The sequence below is a fragment of the Natator depressus genome, chromosome 7, assembly GCF_965152275.1.
Source record: "Natator depressus isolate rNatDep1 chromosome 7, rNatDep2.hap1, whole genome shotgun sequence".
Lineage (NCBI taxonomy): Eukaryota > Metazoa > Chordata > Testudines > Cheloniidae > Natator > Natator depressus.
In genome coordinates this window covers 123,280,387-123,304,343 of record NC_134240.1, presented here as the reverse complement: position 1 = coordinate 123,304,343, position 23,957 = coordinate 123,280,387, and the positions used below count along the sequence as shown (strand labels likewise).

At 59.9% G+C, this 23,957-nt stretch overlaps 1 protein-coding gene across 1 annotated transcript in view; it reads left to right on the top strand.

Moving 5' to 3' along the window:
* Window positions 1–17,969, top strand: part of HPSE2 (heparanase 2 (inactive)) — a 281,188-nt gene extending 263,219 nt beyond the window's left edge. Inside the window, exons 10-12 of the mRNA XM_074959546.1 lie at window positions 13,644–13,789; window positions 15,169–15,315; window positions 16,007–17,969. Coding sequence (XP_074815647.1) covers window positions 13,644–13,789; window positions 15,169–15,315; window positions 16,007–16,172 — 459 coding nt within the window. The 3' untranslated portion in view covers window positions 16,173–17,969. The remainder of the gene's footprint in view (window positions 1–13,643; window positions 13,790–15,168; window positions 15,316–16,006) is intronic.
* The last annotated feature ends 5,988 nt before the right edge of the window (window positions 17,970–23,957 follow it).

The window sequence follows — 23,957 nt, the reverse complement described above, 5'->3', positions numbered from 1 at the left end:
GATCGGCCGGCACACGGACACTGCTTGGAAGGTTCTGCAGTTAGGTACCACCAGGCAGCGCATTACCCATACATGTGGGCATGTGGACTCAGCTCGAAGAACTCCAGTTACAGGTACCCTTCCGTACTTCGTCGTCTGTGAGCAGCAAAGCCCGCTAAGAGCCCTGGACAGAGCTGCGCGCGTGCTGTGTCTGGCACAGCTTTGATTGAACGCTGGCAGCTCCGAGGTCATTTTTCCCTGGCGCAGTGTCGCCCAAAGGGGCCGAGAACATTGCAGAGCACGGTGGTGTGTACTGCAGAAGGGGGATTGTTTTGCTTTTGGTCATTAGACTGTCCGTCTGTCCGCCTGTCTGTCTAGGCAGTGCCATCACCGTAAGATCCACGTGCTTGGGACCAGATTCTGCCGCTCTCCCTCTTGCTGAGGAACACCTTCGTCCCGGTCTAGTCGTGTTGATTGCAGTGCAAGTGTGCCAAGGGCCATGGCAGCCCTCAGCTAGTATTGGCGAAATGACAGCTGAAGAATTTTTAATGTGGTCCCTGAGAATCGCATTGGATACTTGGTCTGAGTCTGTTAGTGAGCAGCCGGCAGCCTGCCTGACCCACCCTGTTCACAAAGGCAAATGCCAGACAGCAACATTTGAGTCATTCGCTCTGGGAGGCTCAGAACTTGGGCCCATCCTGCTCCCTGGCTGCAAAGAGCAGATTCCCCCACCTGTGAAAGCTCAGCCTGGAGAAACGCCCTGTCTCACCAAAACGGCCAGGGGCCCCTGCCCATAGCTCAGCTTTGGGCTCAGTGTTTCTAAGTGTCAGTTGAAGAGAGGGGGTCTTGTGTCAACGTACGTACGTGTTCCCCGGTGCGCTTGTTCGCCGAGGCTGGCTTGGCTGGAGGTAAGAGCCATCTCCCTCTGCAGGGTTGCAGGCTGTGTCTGCTCTGGTGGAGCAAGGGGGAGACCGTCTACAAACAAGAACTACTGACCGGTGGGTCTCCTCTTCCCCACGCTTCTCCCCTCTCGGCACCTTTCAAACTACTAGCTATTTGGTCAGACCGGCCAGTGTCTGGAATGAGAAGAGCAGGCTGCCTTCTGGCCTGGCAGCTAGTTTGCCTCCTTGCTGCCTGGCAGGTGGAGACTCTCACTGCCTGCCTGGGTATCAGGGTATAGGAGGCGGGAGAGGAGAGGGGGCACCAGGTACTGCTAAAGGACGGTATCTTATGAAATACAGAGGTGAGTGCGAGGCTGAGAATCTTCTCTCCTCAAAGCACTTGGCAAACATTAGCCCCCGCCCTGCGCCCGTTTCAAACCCAATGTTCAGGCTTCCACAGCCAAGTGGCCCGCCGCATTGCCGGAGCAGGGCCTTGCCAACCTGCATTTGCCAGCTGAGCCCTAATCCACGGTGCCACAGACACAGTGCAGCTCAGCCGCCCTCATGCTGGCTGCCTGGCTAGTGAATTCTCAGCCTCATGATGACGTGGCGTGATTTGTACCACTGACATGCTGAGAGACCCTGGTCCGAATCGGGTGCTGTGCTGGCACGTCCAAAGGCCCAGTCCCCGCCTCGAAGCACTCACAGGCGACATATGAAGGGTGGAGGAGAGGGAGACAGTCCAGCAAATAGTGACAACGTGGAATCGTTTCCTGAGGACTAAATCGACAAAGCAAGCAGCCGTGCCACGCCCCACTGCTCCGTTACCTGTCTGTGGATATCTGGGGGGTGTAGACTGAAAGGTGGGCAGAAAGTGTTTGGGGTGGATTGTTGTCCAGCTGTAACTAGGAGGAAGGGGCTCACGCAGAATGTCGGGGGGGGGTCTCTCCAGAGGAGCACTCAGGCTGTGAAGTCAGCCCCACAAAGGTGCACAGAAGCCCTGTCACTTGGGACCTTTACATCTAGGCTGGACAAAGCACTAGAAAGGGTCCCTGGGGGTAGCCCCACACTGGCCCTGGGGATGAACTGGGTGACCAGATGGGGCGTTCTGGGGTGAAGGGAGGAAACCGGACGCACACCATCCTTTGTTCCTCCCAGGGATTTGTTGGGGTCACATATTGTCGTTGCATGAGGCCTGGCCTGAGTGTGATTCAGACCTGGATCTGCGCCTAGCGCCCCACCCCCGGTTGTATCGTTGCATAATGATTGCAGCATCCCTCGTTCCCTGGTCCCTCCCCCAACAAGATGCTTGCAGACTTCTGGGGCCTGCACTGATGACCAGGACCTCCAAGAGGCTCCTTTTATCCGAGACTGGAGAGAGAGATTTAGAGCTGCCTCCTCAGCTCAGAGCGGCTCCTCTTTGCTTGCTGTCACAGTGGGTTACAGGACCTTTCCCTCCTACCGTCACTGCACCATGAAACGCCTCTGGACTTCATCAGACGCGTCAAAGCAGTGCTACTCTCGCTGCTGGCCCCCGGCCCTGAAGCCTGGGGACGTGGGGAGCTAGAGCAGCGTTGCTCCTGCCATGGGAAAGGGGATGAGATGCACTCCGGCCTGGACCAAACTCGAGCAATAACCTGCCATTGCCCCACAGTCTCTCGCCCTAACTCATCAGCTAGCGATGGCCAACCCTGCCCCAGTGACACCCAGCGACCCGTGAAAGCCCAGGAGAGGGCGCAGCAGGGCCACGCTCAGTGCTGTACGTGTTATCGAACGGGATTTGAGGAGCTGCTGCTCCGAGGAGCACGGGCAGTGTCTCTTTAAGGAACACGTAACGGTAGGGAACCTGCTGTTTGACACAGAACTAGAGTCTCGGTGATATTGCTGAGAGCCGGTCCCCTTGCTGCGCTGCGCATCCTGAGTGCACTGCCAGACGCTGCCCCCTCCTGAGACAGCAATGCTTTAATCCTGGCTGGAGCTCTGCACGAACCACGGGAGTCCAAGCTGGGTGATTTACAACAGCCCTGACCTGTCAAACGCCAGCAAATTTACAGATAACAGAGTGTCTTCCAGGCTCCCGCTGCACGCCCAGCAGGCTGGGCCGTCTCCTCCAGGGGGCGATCTGCTCCCCACCTACCCCCCTACTCCCACCCGCCCCCGGCAGGACGCCCCCCAATGCATGCAGAGCTGGCTGCTCCATCAATGCCCCTCCTCACAGTCAGGCTGCTGTATGCCCTTGCCATCCACAGCAGTGTGCGCCTAAGCCACATCCATCACACACAGCCCAGGTCTGAGGGTGGGTTATTAGGAGCAGGGTGTAATTTGTGTCAGGGCCGAGCCCTGGCACCTCTGGGCCCGGCAGCGCTGGGCCCCGGCACCTCTGGGCCCGGCAGGGCTGGGCCCCGGCACCTCTGGGTTTGCTGCATCAGTTATGAAGTGAAAAAATGGCTTGAACCCCGGCCCCTCTTTCGTTACACATGAAGCCCTGTTCGGGAGTGTCCAATCAGTATGGACTGTAGCCCGGACGGGTCTGCCTGGAGGAATGGGGTCGTCTCCGGACAGTGCCTGAAGGCCTCCCGCCAGGCTGCGCCCAGCAGGACCCGGCAGGCCCATGCTCTGCTATCTGAGGGCAGGTGAGGTGGCTCGCTGAAGGCTCTGCCGGCAGCGGTGAGCAGGAGCCGGCCCCTCACCGGGGGAGCGGGGCTGGGAACAGGAGTGGAGCTGCACCTCAAGGACGCCCTCCCCATAGTCCAGGGGAAAGAGTCAGGGACAGCTCCCAGTGCACCATTGGCTGTCACCAAGCAGCACTGGGCCTCGCCCTCTGCCACGGGCTTAGCCTCAGGCACATGATGTGGTCCCGGATTCCCTGGGCTTCGCACTCGGTCGCTGAATTTCCTCCCAAGCCGGTGGCACCAGCTCTGCGGGACCACCGGAGACTAGTAACTGCCTCTGTCCCACTCTCAGCTGACAGGAAAGAGGCTCTCTTGCTTTTACGGCAGTGGCCTCTCCTGACGTCCTGCGTAGCTTTTCTGCTCTCACTGCTACTTCTGCATAAACACGAACCCCGGTTCTGAGGCAGGTCAGGCTCAGCAGGCAGGATGCTGAGTTTGTTGCTTTGGTTTGCCTTGCCTGCTTTAACCGTGACTCGCTGTCTGGAGAGTGTATCGGTGCAGGATTCTCACCCTGGGAGCCAGTGCATCCAGTGTGGCTGTGACTGAGTGGGAGTTTTGTGTAATATTTTGTGTTAATAGTGTGTGTGCCTCAGTTTCCCCAATATGCTGCATTGTTACCTAGGTAGCAGGGAAAGGTCTTTTATTCTCTGCAGATCCAGGTGTGCTGGACACTGACTGTCTGGGGCCTGCCTCCCTCCCCCAATCCTCCCTGCATGTCCATGGACAGTCCCAGAAGACAGGTTTCAGAGTGGTAGCCAGGTTAGTCTGTATCAGCAAAAACCAATGTGATCTATGCCATCATGTGCCAGCAGTGCCCCTCTGCCATGTACACTGGCCAAACCGGACAGTCTCTACGCAAAAGAATAAATGGACACAAATCAGACATCAAGAATTATAACATTCAAAAATCCGTCGGCGAACACTTCAATCTCCCTGGACACTCAATAACAGACTTAAAAGTGCCATTCTTCAACAACAAAAACTTCAAAAACAGACTCCAACAAGAAACTGCAGAACTGGAATTAATTTGTAAACTGGACACCATCAAATTAGGCCTGAATAAAGACTGGGAGTGAATGGGTCACTACAAAAACTAATTTTCCCCTGCTGATACTCACACCTTCTTATCAACTGTTTGAAATGGGCCAGCTTGTTTACATTGGTCTCATTAGCACTACAAAGGTGATTTCCCCCCCCCTTGGGATTCACCCTTTCTTGTCAACTGTTGAGAATAGTCCACTTCCACCTTAATTGAATTGTCTCGTTAGCACTGACCCCCCGCCCCCACTTGGTAAGGCAACTCCCATCTTTTCATGTGCTGTGTATTTATCTCTGCCTCTGTATTTTCCACCGCATGCATCTGATGAAGTGGGTTTTAGCCCACGAAAGCTGAGGCCCAAATAAATGTGTTAGTCTCTAAGGTGTCCCAAGGACTCCTTCCAGAAGACAGCGGCCACTCCAATTGCCAAGAGATTTGTTACCTAGCAACTAATGACCATGGATGGCCCACACCTCTTCAAGAAGCCAGCTAGGTGTGACCAGCAGGCGAACAAAGGGCTGAGGAGGTGCTAGGGGACAGTGTTTGCCCAGGGACAAGAACAAAGGAAGGAGGAGGGGCCAGGTGACGGGATGTTAAGGGTGGGCTGTTGGAAGTCTGAGACTCTCCTGAATAGAACAAAAGAGGGATCAGGGCTGACCAAGGTGGACCAGACTGTAACTTTCCTGCTCTCGGTGCTACCCAAGGCCTGCCTAGCTCTGTTCCACACCCCTCATAACCCTCCTGCTGTAACCGCGCCGGCTGCGGCCCTGCAGGGGCTGGAGGTGGGGGGCATTGCGCCCCTTGGGGGTCCAAGTCTCTCTCAGGTGGACTCGCTGGAGGGAGCTCACGGCATGACCCAGGGATGCTGAAGACTCGGTCCAAGGGAGCGGTGAAGCTTCCCCTAGTGGCAGAGCGAGCCCCTGGGTGGGGTCTGGCTCCCTGAAAGGGACAGTGACAGGAAACTCTCCCAGCTCCCCAGATAGTGGCCCCCGGGACCCTGGTAGGCCAGCTCGAGGGCTCTGCCTGCTGAGCAAGCTGCAGCCAGAAACCTCAGAGAGGCAGGCCGAGGCTTTCCTGCCCAGCGGAGAGGGAGCCCCCCATTCTGGGAGCTGCCCAGCCGCGCTGGCCACGCTCAGGGCCTCTGCCCAGCTTGGATTTCTCTTCGCGGGTCCCTGTGAGGGGCTGTGGGATGCGGCCGGTGGAGACCCGAAGCCAGCCGGCGTGTGGCATGTCAGACGCCTCCTTGTGCTGCTTGAGCTCCCAGCAGGGAGTAGCTGCCCCCGAGTCCTGCCCCCAGCGGCTGGAGGAGCCGTTCGTCACGGAGTGGCTGCAGACGGCCCGCTCAGGGGTGCGCCTACCTGGCGGCTGCAGCCGGAGAGCTTTGCGTCGCGGTACCCGGCCGTCGGGGTGGTGCTGTGCCCTCGCCGAGCCCCTCCCATGGTGGCACTGCCCCCCCCCGGTCCTTCTCACCACCCCCGGCCAGAGTCAGAGCGCTCGGTGTGGTGCTCACCTCACACCCCTGTTATCTCCGTCTCCGGGATTTGGTTTCTAGTTAGCTAGCAGTGCCCTTAGACTCCTTTGCCTTCCTCAGCTCGTCCAAGAGAGGTCTCCTCAAATGGGACACAGCCGCCCCTGGGCTCGGGGAGATTGTCCTCCTCTGCCAGACACGCCGTGACTCTGAGGTCCGGCAGATGGAGCTGGGCCAGACCTGCGCTCCGGCACGGAGGCAGCCCCAGTCCCATGCTCTGCCGTCGACTCCAGTATTGTCCTTCTGGTACTGACGGCATCGGCACCAGCTAGTTCCACGCCATCAGCGTACCATGGAGCGCCAGGAGGGCAGGCAGCGCTGCGGGACTGCAGCCCTTGGACTGAGCCGGAAAGTTCACGAAGTGCAGGAAATCCCCAAGCTCCGTCACCACCGCACCACTGGTCTGAACACGTCAGCAACGAGTGGGGCTGCATCATCCATGTGACTGAGAGCAGCACGCGGCCCCCTCTGTCAAGGGGCAGAGCATGTGGTGTCACGGCGTTCCCGGGCGATGCTCTGGAGCTGCTCCCCATGAAGCCAGTCAGGACTCTGGGGAAGTCTCCTCTCTGTGAGCAGCCTGTCTGCAGGACACACAGCTCCCCCAGCTTCCACCTTCCTGGGTCTGACCCCAGAGCATTCAGCCTCCTCTGCCCCTCCGTGCGCTTCCCACAGCCAGTCCGCCCAGGCGGGGTCCTGGGGAAGCCAGAGGGTCCTGCCCCCCAACTCCGCAGTCAGACGTGACTCTCAGCCAGCCAGTAAAATAGAAGGTTTATTAGACGACAGGAACATGGTCTAACACAAAGCTTGTAGGTGCAGAGAACAGGACCCCTCAGCTGGGTCCATTTTGGGGGTCAGTGAGCCAGACAACCACGTCTGCCCTTCACTCCTCGTCCCCAGCCAGCCCCCAACTCCTCCTCCAGCCTTTGTCTCTTTCCTGGGCCAGGAGGCCACCTGATCTCTTTGTTCTCCAACACCTTCAGTTGGCCCCTTTGCAGGGGAGAGGGGCCCAGGCCATCAGTGGCCAGGAGACAGGGTGTCGGCCATTCTCTGTGCAGCCTCTCTAGGGCTCTGCAACAATCAAATACCCTTATCCCACCACCTAGAGTCTTAAGAACTGCATCGGGGAAACTGAGGCACCCACACAGTATTCAGAGAAAACATTAAGAACATTCCCTCTTCGTCACACGTGGCTAATGGGGAGGACATGGGGCTGGGAGTTTCTGGCCTTTCCAGGCCTCTCTCTCTTACAAACTTCAGAGCTGGCCAGCGTGGAGTTAAACGGCTCCCTCCCGGTGTTGGGGGCAGGGCACCAGGTGTGCTCCTCCTACAACTCTCACTCCATTAGAAGTGGGCAATGGATCTATTTCCCCATCTGGTTTCTCCTGATCCCCCGTTAGGCGTGCTGTGACCTTCCCAGCCATGTTCTGCCAGCCGCAGCGCTTCAACATCTGGCCTGCTCAGTTGCAGATGTTGTTCCGTGTCTCCAGGGTAGGTGCCATGAAATTCCGGAGACCTGCCTGCTTCAGCTGAAGCCGCCAGTGCCATGGCTTTGCAGGCAGGTGGGGGCTGGAAGGTTCGTCCCACCCTGGATTTATTGTTCCCACCGGAGCGGGAAGTGAAAAGAGAAGCGTTGCGAGAACTCCAAAGGGATCGCTCTTGGTTTCTGTCCCTTCTGACTCAGCAGCTCCGCTCCCTCCCTGCGGTCACCATGGCTGGGCTCTGTCAGACGGAGGCGATGAGAGGAGAGATTTCAGGCTGTTCCTCCATCTGCTCCACGCCACAGGAAGCAGCAGCCGGCCTGCTTGGAAAGAGCCAGAGCCAGGCTCCAAACCTGCTGCTTTGCATTTAATGTCCCCTGCTGGGCAGTCAGGTCTTTCCATGTCCCAGCATGGATCTCACCTCCTCCGTCACCCTGATGGCGACTGTCCGGCCGTCGTCCAGAAAACGGAGACATAGCAAGCCAGGTGGGACCAGCAGAGAGGGAATTCAGCTGGTGGGACCCAAGGAGGCGCAGCCCGTGTGACTGCTCCCCAGCTCCAGTGCCTGGCTGTACAGCTCAACCCCTCCAGCCCCGCCAGCAACTCAGCACAGCTCACAGAACAAGTGGTAAAAAGAACAGGAGGACTTGTGGCACCTTAGATTAGAGACTAACAAATTTATCTGAGCATAAGCTTTTGTGAGCTACAGCTCACTTCATCGGATGCATGCAGTGGAAAATACAGTAGGGGGATTTTATATACACAGAGAACATGAAACAATGGGTGTTACCCTACACACTGTAACCAGAGTGATCAGGTAAGGTGAGCTATTACCAGCAGGAGAGAAAAAAAACCTTTTGTAGTGATAATCAAGGTGGGCCATTTCCAGCAGTTGACAAGAACGTGTGAGGAACAGTGGTGGGAGGGGGGGAAACAAACATGGGGAAATAGTTTTACTTTGCGTAATGACCCATCCACTCCCAGTCTCTATTCAAGCCTAATGTAATGGTGTCCAGTTTGCAAATTAATTCCAATTCAGCAGTCTCTCATTGGAGTCTGTTTTTGAAGTTTCTGTTGTTGAAGAATTGCCACTTTTAGGTCTGTAATCGAGTGACCAGAGAGATTGAAGTGTTCTCCTACTGGTTTTTGAATGTTACAATTCCTGACATCTGATTTGTGTCCATTTATTCTTTTACCTAGAGACTGTCCAGTTTGGCCAATGTACATGGCAGAGGGGCATTGCTGGCACACGATGGCATAGATCACATTGGTGGATGTGCAGGTGAACGAGCCTCTGATAGTGTGGCTGATGTGATTAGGCCCTGCGGTGGTGTCCCCTGACTAGATATGTGGGCACAGCTGGCAACGGGCTTTGTTGCAAGGACAGGTTTGTAAAGTGCCATTGACTGCCTGGGGAATAGACATGAGGAGCAAGTTACTGAAGCCCAGCGTATAAATGTGTCTTGGGCTCACGTTCGTTTGTTTCTGGAGAAGGAAGGATAGAGGGAGCTAGTGACAAATTCGGCCGGTGGGATTAAGATCCCGCTGGAAAGGGGCCCTCTCCTGTCCCGACAAGAATGCTGGAGTGGGAGCCGTTTGCCACGTGTCTCACAAAGATCCCCACAAGTGTATCATGCCCGGAAGCAAACCACTGGCTGTCGCTGCTGCTGGACTGTCCCCTTTGCAGGCAGGTGTGGATGCTGTTCTGTCCTGGGCACGAGATGGGCTGGTTGGCTGTGCACCCGTGGGGCTGCACAGAGCTTCCATGTGCTATTCAGCTGCCTCTGCTGGTTACAGCCCGAGGGGCTGAGCGGCTATGGGTCTGTTACTAGCGTTCTGGTCACGGCTACATGTGGTTAGTGCACAATTGAACAAACGCAGCCGTGCTGCCAAGCAACTTCGCTCTGTCTAGGAGAGGTCAGGGGGTTATGCTGTAACCACGCTGGAGACAGGAGGATCTGGTTAATAGGTCTGTCTGAAGGGCTGATTAACCAGCCCCATTTCCAACAGCTTAAGTTTCTAAAAGCTCCTGCAATGAATTAAAGGGTGAAGAGAGATAAAATGAGACCCTCTGGGTTTTCCTTGTCTAATGGAAAGCTCCTGGGCCCTCGTTGGCCCCATGGCACTCGGTAGATATGGTCGGCCCTAAGTCTACAAATCACATCACTTGAGGCAGCTGCCCTTCCGGCCCATAAATCAGGTTTCCTAGCCAGAAAAGCTGTGGAAGCACTGAGCTGCTTTCTTTGCTCGGGTGCTTGCTGCCAGCAGCTCCACCGAGGGCCTTAGGGCCAGCACAGGTTAATGGCTCTGCAAAGTAGTTAGAGCAAGAAAGCTTCTTCCCTTCCCCGGGGACCAATACCTGAGCCGATTCCTTTCTGTTAGCTTAGTCCGACGTTACATCTGTGACTGGCTCTGTCCTCCCAGCTGAAGGGCCCCTCCCCCCACATAGACCCTGCTGGCGTGCTCTAAACAGTACCTAGTTCACATTAACAAACGAGATTATCTTTTAGAGCACACCAGCAGGGTCTGCACGGTGCAGTTAGAGCCCTTTACAAATCACACCCCCCAGAGCACTTTACTGCACTGTCTAGACAAGGCCTGAGATCTCTGTAAGGCATTGGGCTTAGCCCTGTGTGGCATTCCGATTAAAACCCCGTAGAGAGCACTCCGCAAAACCAGTGTAGCCTGTGTTAAACTCTGATTAAATGAGAGATCTCAAAAAGTAATTGTAAGTGGGAATCGTCATCCACTGGGGTGTTTCTGGTGGGGTCGCACAGGGGTGGCCTTGGCCCACTGCCATTCAATATCTTTATCAATGATCTGGAAGAAAATTTAAAACCATTGCTGGTAAAATTCTCAGATGACTGCAGAACTGGTGGAGAGGTAAATAATGATGGGGACAGGTCAGTTCTACAGACTGGCCTGGATCGCTGGGTAAGGGGCCTCGTCAAACAACATTCACATTAATACAGCTGCAGGCAAGGTCATACACCTAGGAAGAGAGTGTAAGTGTCACGCTTCTGGAGTAGCCAACCTCAGGGCAGACTGACAAGGAGCAGGGCACAAACCCCAAACTGCTCATATGGTCTATAATTAGCTGTCACCAACCCAGTCACAAAAGTGTGAACTCCTAAAGCATTATAACAGTCTGACCACGGAGTCACAGACAGTCCCTTGGGCACTCCGCCTACTTGCCACCCAGGCAAGCTGGACTATGTGATAGACAGTCACTTTACACCAAAAATCACAACAGTATCAGGTTACCGCCAGTCCCAAAGGACACGTCTCTTACCCCAGGTCAATTGTACTCAGATCTCAAACCAAAGACAATGCTTGTAGCCAATCCTGTAATGCTAACTAAAGATTTATTAACTAGGAAAAAGAAATGAGAGTTATTGACAAGGTTAAAACAGGTAAACACTCCCATCCCCCCAGCCCCCCCCAACACAAATGACATGTAGTCTTAGGGTCCAAAAGGTAATAGATGGTGCTATAATATGCAAGTGCTATATGTCCTTAGGGCTTACCTGAGCCAGGCAGCTTGGGGATCCCTTGCTTATGCTTAGAAATATCACATCTCCGCATTCCAAGCCGCATAGAGAGAACAATTCTTCCTTGACAGGGATTTTCATGCCCTTTTCCCAGCATTCAGGCTATGATGGGACAAGGGTTTGTGCACGTGCCCTCTTCATGGGTGTGGCGGAAACCATCAACAAAGTCTTTTATCCACTGATGTTCCACAGTGGCTTGTCTGGTGTCTCTTGCGCCTTCTCTTGTTGGGGAGAAGATGTCACCTCTTGTGGTAAACGAGCATTTCACACTTGGTGACGCGTCTCTCCTGACTGTGGGGTTTTACTTTTATAGTTACAGAGCAAGCGCTTAAATAGTGCCTTAACCTGGGGCACAGCTACTCCAGGGAAGATTAATACATGCAGCGTCCTACAAGCATTTCATAATGTCTGAACACTAAACACATTCTTCCAACACTAACGTCTGTTTTAACAACACTAACACACAAGTGAGGCAGACTGTTTCCAGCGATGTATTTGTCAGGTCCAGAGAGGCCTAGGGGCCTCGGCATGAGCTGGCATCTGGTCTGCCAGTGTCACAGTAGGTCACACTTTTGAGATGGGGATCTGTATCCTGAGATGCAGTGGCACGAGAAAGGACTTAATAACCAGTTAAGCATGAGTTCCTAGTGACTGAGCATGATCCGCAGGGGTAGAAGTAGGTCATAACGAGAAGGAGCAGGGAGCTGGTATTTCCTCTGTATACAGCCTTAGTGAGCCCGGTACTGGAATTCTCTCTCCAGTTCTAGTGTCCACACTTCCAAAAGGGTGGATACAAATTGGAAGGATTCAGGAAAGAGCTACAAGCAGGAGCCAAGGCCTGGACCACAGGGCTGATAGCAAGAGCCTTCAGGAACTTGGTCTAGTTAACTTGTCCGAGAGAAGCTGGAGAGGTGTGATCGAGTACCGACCTGGGACAGGGATTTCTTTAACCTCCTGATCCTGGAGCATCCCGTCGCGGGACTGCCTTGTCAGCCTCCCCCGGCCCTGCCCAAGATGGCCATCCACCCACCAGGCCAGGAGGAGGAAGCTTGACGGGGGCTCTGGGGCCTATTTCCCCCTCCTTATGCAGTCATCGCTCCAGGCAGAGTTCCTCTGGGCGGTGTCCACTGACCCCTAGGCGCCTGTGAGGAGCAGTGGACACCATCAGGGTCTCTGCCCAGTGTTCCCCTCTGGCTCCTTGTTTTCATCCCCTGACCTCACATTCACTCCTGTTTTCTCCTGTGTTGTCCCGTGTTATCAGCTGGAGCCTGAGTTTAGTGAGAGGCCGGCCTCTAGTTATGGATGGGCCAGACCTGCCTGCCCCAGTTCCACAAACGGTGCCAGTCCCAGTCTCCTCTCAGTGTCTCTCCCATCCTCTTCCAGCTGCAGTCTCCCCGGCTGCTCTCCCCTCCCCTCTGCATTTGAGCGGGCGGCTGCCTCCTCCCTGCTGCCTGGGCACCCCCAGGGTTCACTGAGCAGACAGGCAAGCCAGGCACCCGGCCCCACCCGGAGATGGAGCATGCTGGTTCGCTCTGTGGGGCAGGCCCAGGCCCAGCCAGGTCCCACGGCCGTGCCATCAGGCATGACGCCTGCTCAGGGATGGCAGAAGCTTCAAAGATTTTTGCTGTAAAACTTTGAGGCATCTCTAGGGTTGCCAGGCGTCCGGTTTTCGGCTGTTAAGAGTCCGGTCGGCAGCGCAGCCGAGGCCTGGGGCTAAGGTAGGCTCCCTGTCTGCCCTAGCTCCATGCGGCTCCTGGAAGCAGCTGCTGGGTCCTCGTGGCCTCTAGGCACATGGGCAGCCAGGGAAACTCCGCACGCTGCCCCCGCCCTGAGTGCTGGCTCCGCAGCTCCCATTGGCCAGGAATGGGAGCTGTGAGGGCGACACCTGCAGGCGTGAGGGCAGTGAGCTGAGCCTCCCTGGCTGCCCATGCGCCTAGGAGCCGCCGGGACCCCACATCCCCTCCCGCACCCCACTCCCTGCCCCAGCCCAGAGCCCTCACCCTGCACCCCTCATCCCTGGTCCCACCCCAGATCCCTCACCCCTTCCCGCACCCCAACCCCCTGCCCAGCCCAGTGAAAGTGAGGGGGTGGGGCCTCTGGGAAGGGGCGGGGCCTCTGGGAAGGGGCGGGGCAGGGGTGTTCGGTTTTGTGCGATTAGAAAGTTGGCAGCCCTGGGCGTCTCTGCTGAGCATGTGCAGGCTGGGGTTTTTCAGAGGGTTTATAACATGGCTACATGTGGGCGGATTTTCAGGGGAGCCACCCACAGGCCCTGTTCCGAAGGGGGGGTGCTGGGGTTCCTTTAACATTACAAAACCCAGGATTTTGCCCTTCCCGGAGTCTAGGGTGCAGCTGAGCCGCAGGGTGGAAAGGTCCCAGCAGCGGTGAGCCCGGGGCAGCCCCCAGGCATGGGAAGCTGCAGCCCAAATGGTTCAAGCTTAGCGAGGGGCAGGGGGTCTCTGCTCCCAGCCCAGCGGGGCGCGGAGGAGGTGACGTGTCAATTCTTCCCTCTCGGCAGGATTACTGGCTCTCGCTCCTCTTCAAGCGCCTGGCTGGGCCCAAGGTGCTGGCCGTCCACGTGGCAGGGCTCCAGCGGGAGCCGCGGCCCGGCAGAGTTATTCGGGACAAGCTCCGCATCTACGCTCACTGCACCAGCTCCCACAAGTCAGTCCCCTGGCCAGGCTTGGCTGCTCCTTGCACGACTCCACGGGCAGCCCAGGGCGGCGAGGCCGTGGGGCCTCCGAGCTGCACACCAGAAATATTCCGGACAGGCTTGGCGCTCGCTGCCCGGGGCTGCTGGGTCAGGCGCACCCGGTGCCGCTGGGGGAGCAGAGGGGGTGCAGGATGGGGGGGCTGTAGGGGGCTGGCCCCCCTCGGAAGGTGCTTGGGGAATGGGGCTGCCCCGTGCCATGGGAGTGAGCAGAACAGGAGGCTCCTGCAATGGCAGCAGGTCCCCGAGCAGAGAGAGCGAGACTGGGGGGGTTGGGCACAAGCCCAGCACGGGAGATCAAGGGAGTGGATTTCACCCAGGCCCCAGAGGGTCGTGTTACGCTGCCCTCCGGCTGACAGGGAGCTGCCTGGTGGCTGGATCGGTGATAAGCTCTTTCAAAGGGTCCCACAGGGGAGGGGGGACCTGCCATCTCCACGGACACAAGTTCCTATTGTGGCCAAGGGGAGGCCGTTCGGTTACATATTCCAGATGCTTTCAACATCCCCCCACCCTGTAGGAAACCTTGTCCAGTAACTAACAGGTGCAGCCCGCTCTCCGGCCCCCCTCTGGGCTGCATGCTGGGCGAGACAGAGCACCCATGTCTTGTCTCTGTTCGGGACGTGTCCAGGGTAGCACCCCGGGCACACAGAGCACTCACCTTGTTCTCAGCATCCCCCCTTGCAATCCCCACATACCTGGGAGCTGGGGCAGGGGCTCCCCACAGCACATGCCTGTGCCCTGCCCCATTGCACACCACAAGGGAGGTGAATCCGTGGGCCTGTGCCCTTCAGTGTCTGCCTGGAAACGCCACCTCCCTGCCCCGCTCTGACCTGCAACCCAGGGGAAGCGGCACGGTGCCTGCTGCTTAATGTGGGCAGACAACTGCAGCCACGGGGCCACGTGGGTCGGGCATGTGCTGCTACCCTGAGCTCATTAGAGGGTAAATCAAGGCCCTGAGCCCGCCCCTGCCATGGCACAATGCTGCTCAGCCCAGTGTGTATTCATCCTAGCCCCTCGCTAGGCCCAGGGAGATGGAAACAGGGCACAGACTTCCGTACAGGTCTGGGGAGGGAGCCAGCGTCTGCCCCTGCTACACACAGCCTCTCTCCCTTTGGAGGGCTCATGCCAACCTGCAGTGTTACAGTGACGGCCCCCAGTTCCTGCAGTGCTGGTGTCGTCCCCTCCTGGGCTCTGCAGAAGGCTGGTTCCTAGCACAGACCCCCTGCTTAACTGGCCTCTTCGCTACATCCTGTTTTTTAAAGCTGCCTAGAACCGATGCGGTTTCCTAGTCAACAGCAGACAACCCCACCTTCATTGTCACTTTCGCTCTCAGCCACAATTATGTCCGAGGATCCATCACCCTCTACATCATCAACCTGCATCGCTCCCGGAAGAAAGTCAAGCTGGTGGGGACGCTGCGGGATAAGATTGTTCACCAGTACCTGCTGCAGCCGCATGGCAAGGACGGGCTTCACGCCCGGTGAGTGCGGACACGGGGTTGTGCCCTGAACGCCAGCACGGGGCCTGGCAGCCAGCAGCACGGGTGCGTGGCCAGCGGCTGCTGTTCTACGCCGCACTGCGTAGGGCTGAGGCCAGGCCATGGTGCACCACCTGCAGCTGGGACTCGTGAGCACCCAGCTGACGCCTGGAACATGCCGGTTGCCGCTTCCCGCAGCTGCCATTGGCCGGGAACGGCGAACCACGGCCACTGGGAGCTGCGGGCAGCCAGGCCTGTGGACGGTCACTGCAAACAAACTGTCTCACGGCCCGCCAGTGGATTACCCTGACGGGCCGCAGGTTGCCTACCACTGCCATAGCCCCAGGTGAGGCACCCAGATAAGGGACCGGGGGGCGAGTGCTGAATCCCCCCCGCCCGACTCCTGCTGAAGCTGTGGGAGCTCAGCCCCCTGGGAGATCAGCTCATTGTCCTCATGCATCAGTCCCTGCAGAGGCTCCCAGCACCACCTGCTCTTTCCTTTGCCTCCTCCCATGGCCATCTTTGTGCTGGGCTCTCTCCTGCCTTTGCAGACCTGTGGCTCCTGCCTCCTGGGCAGATGCGTGCAGAGTGCACAGCCCACCAGGCTCCATGCACACACCGTGTCTGCTGGCCGCCTTTTGCCGGGCTCCCAGGCCGATGTGGAGACGCTGACCTGAGTGTGCTTCTCCTGCAGGTCCGTGCAGCTCAACGGGCAGCTGCTGGCCATGGCGGATGACGGGACACTTCCTGAGCTGAAACCTCGTCCCCTTCGTGCTGGCCGCACCCTGGTCATCCCGCCACTGACCATGAGCTTCTATGTGGTGAAGAACGTTAACGCCCTGGCCTGCCGGTACCGATAGCTCTACCCAAAAGCCACTGGCCAAGACGAGACCTGCTGGACCTGCTTTAACCCTCCCCTGTCCTCTCGCTTCCTGCACAGAACTTGCTGCCAGTCAGTGGGGCTGTGACCTGCCCACTGCCAGGCCTGGCTGATGCAGAATGGGCCCCCCTCTCCTGGGGACTCTGCACCCGGAGGGATGTGTGTCATCACTGGCAGGTCCTGTGCCCCTTGGAGAATAACCACTCAGAGCGGAGAAGTCCCGAGCGACTCCTCCAGCGTGGCCCAAAGGCATGGCAAACCCTCCCCCCAGCAATACCTGGCCAGGCTGGCCGCTTGGCCCCAGCAGTACGAGCCAGCTTGGCCCTTGGGATTGCTGTGTCTGTGGGGAGGAAGATGACTCCATTGGTGAGACAACTGGCTCCTCTTGGAAAAGCTGAGAACTTGAGGCCCTGGTGCAGTGCCAGAGACCTGCAACTCAGAGGCAATGGTGCCCGGGAGTTGTGGGCCACACGCCCTCTTTACACCGCCAGCGTTTCTTCCACAGGACTAGTGAAAATCCGGCTGGTGAATTCGGTCTGTGCCCACGGACGACCCTGGCTCCGAGGGCTCGGATTGCAGGGGATAGCGCTGCACCAGGCCGACTTCTTAACAGCCTCCTGGTTAGGGGAGCTGGCTTCTTGCTCTGTGGGAAGTGCGGAGACAGGGAGCTCAAGAGTTGTGTTCTTAGCTGGGACAGGGAGCAGAGTCACAAACACTGCAAAGGGGATGGAGCTAACCCAGCTGGCTAGAGCCAGCCCAGCCCCTCAGAGCCTCCCCTTCCCCACGCTAACCAAGGCTGTGGGGAACTGTGGGCATCATCCCGGCTCTGCGCTCCCCTAGGGCACTTTGCTTTCGGGCAGAGTTTGCTGGACAGAGAGTGCCAGGGGCACTTGGCAGCTCCAGCCTGCCAGCCCCAAGGAGAAGCCAGCCTCCTGGCCACCTTCTCCCCACACTGCTGTTCCAGTGCCCATAACGGGGTGAGCCTAGGACTGGGGAAACAAGTGGGTCAGGCTCAGTGCAGCACGGGGCTGCAGCTCCCCCCCACCCCCAAGGGATTTCATCATTCACTATAGTGATGGGCTAGGCACTGACTAGTCCCCAGGGGTAGCCATTGCCCTCCGACTGCTTCTCCCCTCGGATCCTGAGAGTCAGGTCCTGGCAGCCATAGAGCACCCTGTGCCCACCCCACTGAGAGACCGAGGGCCAGAGGGATCCTGGTATCAGCCCACCGAGCCACCCAGAGCTTTCCCAGACAGAACGTGCATGGGAGTAGCTCCTCCCGGTGCCTCCTGGCCATGAGACAGGCAAGGTGGGTGAGGGAATAGCTGTACCAGCCCCTCCGGGAGCCACGCTGCGACAGGGCAACATGAGACGTGCTGGGGGGCTGCAAGGAGTCGCTTTGGCCAGGCTAAGGAAGCCCGTATGGGCTCAGCCAAGCCCTGTGCAGGGGCGTTAGCCATGAGGAGTCCTGCCCCCGGCACTGGCTGGGGCGCTGCGAGCCGGGCCTGCAGGAGCCTTCGCTATAAATGTTAATATTTAAATTATATTTTCTGAAGAAGAGAAACTTTGAGCTCTGCTAGTCTGGAAGCTGGTGGGAGGGAAGTGGGGTGGGGCACTCCTCTCCCCAGCTCACAGGAGAAGGGGGCTGAGATGAAACAGGCAGGGTCACTGCTCCCCAGGGGCTTGGGGGGCATTGTTAGAGGTGTGAATATTTCCTTCCAGAAGAGATTTTATTGAGGCGTGTGGAGAGCCGGGCTCCGGGAGCTAGCTGAGATTGTGTGGGAGATGTTGGATAATAAAGGTGGGCTGTCCAACCATGCCTGGCCTCGTCTCTCCGCAGCAGCGAATGCCAGGCCCGCCGTGCCATGCTCCTTTGGTCTGTCCCAGGCCTGGAGCCCTGGCCAAGTCCCCAGCTGTAGGACGTGGCTACACAACAGAGCAGCCGCTGCTGCTCCGTGACTCAGGGACACCGGGCCCAAGTGTGTTCGCGTCACAGCCATTGTCACCTCTTTGTGCACGTGCTTCTCAGGGTGTTCTGGGGAGCTGGGCCACAGAGCCTCAGCAGGGCCTGGCTCCCAGAGCGGCCCAGCAGCCCATGCCCTCAGAGATGCCCTCGTGCCCAGAAAGCTGGGAGAAAGGAGGCGTAACTCACCCAGTGACACAGGCACGGGTAGGACATGGCAGAGTCAGCGTTACGGGCCAGCCTGTACCCCTGGCAGGGGTGAGACACTGGCAGCTGGTCACTAACCCAGCGGTAACCGTGCGGTGTGAGGGCACAACCCATTCGGTGCCAACCACCTGCCTGGCTGGCTATGACCTGGCTGAGCCATTCTGCACATCATTGGGGGCTGAGAGTTGGAGCTGTCAGTGCCGAGCTCCTTCTCAGAGTGCTGTGCCCAGAGGCTGCAGAGCCTTGTGGGGTTCCAGACATGGCAGTGGGGCGTGAGGGAGCCCGTGAAGCAGGGTCCGGCTGGGGCGATAGGGTGGCGAAGGCCTGGATCCAGATCCCGGCTGGAGGGAGTGTGAATTCTGGCAAAGGGGTTCACAGGGCAGGGACAAAGTGGACAAGGTTCTGGCTTCCGAAGTCCTGAGTGCAGGAGAGCGACTGCACCGTCCAAGCCAATGACACAGGTGAGGCCAGGAGCTGGGGCTCCAGACAGAGGGAGGTAGAGGGGCCAGTGAGTTGGGGAGAGGGAGAGCTTGGTGTCACCCACAGAGAAGTGAAGTCTAGGGTTGGATTCTGTCAGGCCGTCCTGCAGCGACTCCAGAGCGTGGGTACCAGCCTCAGGCCGGCTGTCAGGAGCCAGGCACAGACCCCGCCATGGCTGAGTTCTGCATTTAGATCTCACCCACGAGGTATCAGGTGTGAACTCCTCAGGCGCTGGAGCAGCCTGACCAGGGAGTCCCAGGGACTCCCATCCACCTCACCACCCAGCTGCCTTTGTGAGAGCCTTACACCAGGGATCACAGCACTGTCCGGGTTACTCCCAGCCCCAAAGGAGTCCTGGAGACTGGGGAGGGCGTGAGGCCTTTGCCAGAGGAGGATGTGGCTGGTAACAATGTGGAAATCCCACGCTTGCGGGCCAGGCTTTCGTGGGCATTTCACTGTTCCAGTTTGAAGCGGGGAAGTGGGACAGAACAGCTGGAGTGCGAGAGCCAGAGCATCTGGAGAGCATGTGAGTGTCTGCATGCGTGTGCAACACAGCAGCTGGGGTCCGTTTCTGTCACAGCTGGGCCCCAAGCCCTTGTTATCCGTCTGCTGCCAGGCTGAGACCACTTGTTCGTAAGGCCCAGCCCCAACAGGGAGCTGCACCACCAGGCCGCAGGCCGTGCCTAGCCGATCCCTAACTCGGTGCCAAGCCGGGGCTGAGCCCCCAGCCCCGGGTCGACGGGAACGTCCCATCTCGAAGGCTGCCAGCATGACGCTGTGACTCTGCCCCCAACCAGCCAGCGCGGCTGTAGGAACCATGCTGCCCACGGGGGGGCACACAGGAAGCCTGGGCTGAAACCAGAGTGAGGCCACCCTCTGCCTGTTCTCGCCTGCCGGCAGCCAGCGCACTGCCTGTCCCGACCCTCCCACCCTCTGCCTGTTCTCCCCTGCCAGCAGCCAGCGCTCTGCCTGTCCCGACCCTCCCACCCTCTGCCTGTTCTCCCCTGCCTGCAGCCAGCGCGCTGCCTGTCCCGACCCTCCCACCCTCTGCCTGTTCTCCCCTGCCTGCAGCCAGCGCTCTGCCTGTCCTGACCCTCCCACCCTCTGACTGTTCTCCCCTGCCGGCAGCCAGCGCTCTGCCTGTCCCAACCCTCCCACCCTCTGCCTGTTCTCCCCTGCCTGCAGCCAGCGCTCTGCCTGTCCTGACCCTCCCACCCTCTGCCTGTTCTCCCCTGCCTGCAGCCAGCGCTCTGCCTGTCCCAATCCTCCCACCCTCTGCCTGTTCTCCCCTGCCGGCAGCCAGCGCTCTGCCTGTCCCAACCCTCCCACCCTCTGCCTGTTCTCCCCTGCCTGCAGCCAGCGCTCTGCCTGTCCCGACCCTCCCACCCTCTGCCTGTTCTCCCCTGCCTGCAGCCAGCGCTCTGCCTGTCCCGACCCTCCCACCCTCTGCCTGTTCTCCCCTGCCTGCAGCCAGCGCTCTGCCTGTCCCGACCCTCCCACCCTCTGCCTGTTCTCCCCTGCCGGCAGCCAGCGCTCTGCCTGTCCCGACCCTCCCACCCTCTGCCTGTTCTCCCCTGCCGGCAGCCAGCGCTCTGCCTGTCCCGACCCTCCCACCCTCTGCCTGTTCTCCCCTGCCTGCAGCCAGCACTCTGCCTGTCCCGACCCTCCCAGACTCTGCCTGTTCTCCCCTGCCTGCAGCCAGCGCTCTGCCTGTCCCGACCCTCCCAGCCTCTGCCTGTTCTCCCCTGCCTGCAGCCAGCGCTCTGCCTGTCCCGACCCTCCCACCCTCTGCCTGTTCTCCCCTGCCTGCAGCCAGCACTCTGCCTGTCCCAACCCTCCCAGACTCTGCCTGTTCTCCCCTGCCTGCAGCCAGCGCTCTGCCTGTCCCGACCCTCCCAGCCTCTGCCTGTTCTCCCCTGCCTGCAGCCAGCGCTCTGCCTGTCCCAACCCTCCCACCCTCTGCCTGTTCTCCCCTGCCTGCAGCCAGCGCTCTGCCTGTCCTGACCCTCCCACCCTCTGCCTGTTCTCCCCTGTCTGCAGCCAGCGCTCTGCCTGTCCCAACCCTCCCACACTCTGCCTGTTCTCCCCTGCCGGTAGCCAGCGCTCTGCCTGTCCCGACCCTCCCAGCCTCTGCCTGTTCTCCCCTGCCGGCAGCCAACGCTCTGCCTGTCCCAACCCTCCCACCCTCTGCCTGTTCTCCCCTGCCTGCAGCCAGCGCTCTGCCTGTCCCGACCCTCCCACCCTCTGCCTGTTCTCCCCTGCCTGCAGCCAGCGCTCTGCCTGTCCCAACCCTCCCACCCTCTGCCTGTTCTCCCCTGCCTGCAGCCAGCGCTCTGCCTGTCCCGACCCTCCCAGCCTCTGCCTGTTCTCCCCTGCCTGCAGCCAGCGCTCTGCCTGTCCCGACCCTCCCAGCCTCTGCCTGTTCTCCCCTGCCTGCAGCCAGCGCTCTGCCTGTCCCGACCCTCCCACCCTCTGCCTGTTCTCCCCTGCTTGCAGCCAGCGCTCTGCCTGTCCCAACCCTCCCACCCTCTGCCTGTTCTCCCCTGCCTGCAGCCAGCACTCTGCCTGTCCCGACCCTCCCACCCTCTGCCTGTTCTCCCCTGCCTGCAGCCAGCGCTCTGCCTGTCCCAACCCTCCCACCCTCTGCCTGTTCTCCCCTGCTTGCGGCCAGCGCTCTGCCTGTCCCGACCCTCCCACCCTCTGCCTGTTCTCCCCTGCCTGCAGCCAGCGCTCTGCCTGTCCCCACCCTCCCACCCTCTGCCTGTTCTCCTCTGCCTGCAGCCAGCGCTCTGCCTGTCCCGACCCTCCCAGCCTCTGCCTGTTCTCCCCTGCCTGCAGCCAGCGCTCTGCCTGTCCCGACCCTCCCAGCCTCTGCCTGTTCTCCCCTGCCTGCAGCCAGCGCTCTGCCTGTCCCCACCCTCCCACCCTCTGCCTGTTCTCCCCTGCCGGCAGCCAACGCTCTGCCTGTCCCGACCCTGCCACCCTCTGCCTGTTCTCCCCTGCCTGCAGCCAGCGCTCTGCCTGTCCCCACCCTCCCACCCTCTGCCTGTTCTCCCCTGCCGGCAGCCAATGCTCTGCCTGTCCCGACCCTCCCACCCTCTGCCTGTTCTCCCCTGCCAGCAGCCAGCGCTCTGCCTGTCCCCACCCTCGCACCCTCTGCCTGTTCTCCCCTGCCGGCAGCCAACGCTCTGCCTGTCCCGACCCTCCCACCCTCTGCCTGTTCTCCCCTGTCTGCAGCCAGCGCTCTGCCTGTCCCCACCCTCGCACCCTCTGCCTGTTCTCCCCTGCCGGCAGCCAACGCTCTGCCTGTCCCGACCCTCTCACCCTCTGCCTGTTCTCCCCTGTCTGCAGCCAGCACTCTGCCTGTCCCAACCCTCCCACCCTCTGCCTGTTGTCCCCTGCCTGCAGCCAGCGCTCTGCCTGTCCCGACCCTCACACCCTCTGCCTGTTCTCCCCTGCCTGCAGCCAGCGCTCTGCCTGTCCCGACCCTCCCAGCCTCTGCCTGTTCTCCCCTGCCTGCAGCCAGCGCTCTGCCTTTCCCGACCCTCCCAGCCTCTGCCTGTTCTCCCCTGCCTGCAGCCAGCGCTCTGCCTGTCCCAACCCTCCCACCCTGTGCCTGTTCTCCCCTGCCTGCAGCCAGCGCTCTGCCTGTCTCGACCCTCCCACCCTGTGCCTGTTCTCCCCTGCCGGCAGCCAGCGCTCTGCCTGTCCCGACCCTCCCACCCTCTGCCTGTTCTCCCCTGCCTGTAGCCAACGCTCTGCCTGTCCCAACCCTCCCACCCTCTGCCTGTTCTCCCCTGCCTGCAGCCAGCGCTCTGCCTGTCCCGACCCTCCCAGCCTCTGCCTGTTCTCCCCTGCCTGCAGCCAGCACTCTGCCTGTCCCGACCCTCCCACCCTCTGCCTGTTCTCCCCTGCCGGCAGCCAACGCTCTGCCTGTCCCAACCCTCCCACCCTCTGCCTGTTCTCCCCTGCTTGCAGCCAACGCTCTGCCTGTCCCGACCCTCCCAGCCTCTGCCTGTTCTCCCCTGCCGGCAGCCAGCGCTCTGCCTGTCCCTACCCTCCCACCCTCTGCCTGTTCTCCCCTGCTTGCAGCCAGCACTCTGCCTGTCCCCACCCTCCCAGCCTCTGCCTGTTCTCCCCTGCCGGCAGCCAGCGCTCTGCCTGTCCCTACCCTTCCACCCTCTGCCTGTTCTCCCCTGCTTGCAGCCAGCGCTCTTCCTGTCCCCACCCTCCCACCCTCTGACTGTTCTCCCCTGCCTGCAGCCAGCGCTCTGCCTGTCCCGACCCTCCCAGCCTCTGCCTGTTCTCCCCTGCCTGCAGCCAGCGCTCTGCCTGTCCCGACCCTCCCAGCCTCTGCCTGTTCTCCCCTGCCTGCAGCCAGCGCTCTGCCTGTCTCGACCCTTCCACCCTCTGCCTGTTCTCCCCTGCCTGCAGCCAGCGCTCTGCCTGTCCCAACCCTCCCAGCCTCTGCCTGTTCTCCCCTGCCGGCAGCCAGCGCTCTGCCTGTCCCGACCCTCCCACTCTCTGCCTGTTCTCCCCTGCCGGCAGCCAACGCTCTGCCTGTCCCGACCCTCCCACCCTCTGCCTGTTCTCCCCTGCCTGCAGCCAGCGCTCTGCCTGTCCCGACCCTCCCAGCCTCTGCCTGTTCTCCCCTGCCTGCAGCCAGCGCTCTGCCTGTCTCGACCCTTCCACCCTCTGCCTGTTCTCCCCTGCCGGTAGCCAGCGCTCTGCCTGTCCCGACCCTCCCACCCTCTGCCTGGTCTCCCCTGCCGGTAGCCAGCGCTCTGCCTGTCCCGACCCTCCCACCCTCTGCCTGTTCTCCCCTGCTTGCAGCCAGCGCTCTGCCTGTCCCGACCCTCTCCCTGTTCTCCCCTGCACCAGTAGGGCCCCCACTTGACTGGCTTCCCCCTTGCTGGCTCTGAATTAAGGGCCAGGATTGGAAGTGGGGCGGGGGGCAGCCTGGGGGGCTTCCAGCAGCAAGATGCCTGGCCAGGGTGGGACTCATTCCAGACAGGAGTCCTGAGCCACCTCCCACCCTGAACAGGAGCTGGGAATTCTCCATGCTCACCGGCAGAGCGCCCCCTAGTGGTCAGCCCCCCAACCCCTCTGCAGGGA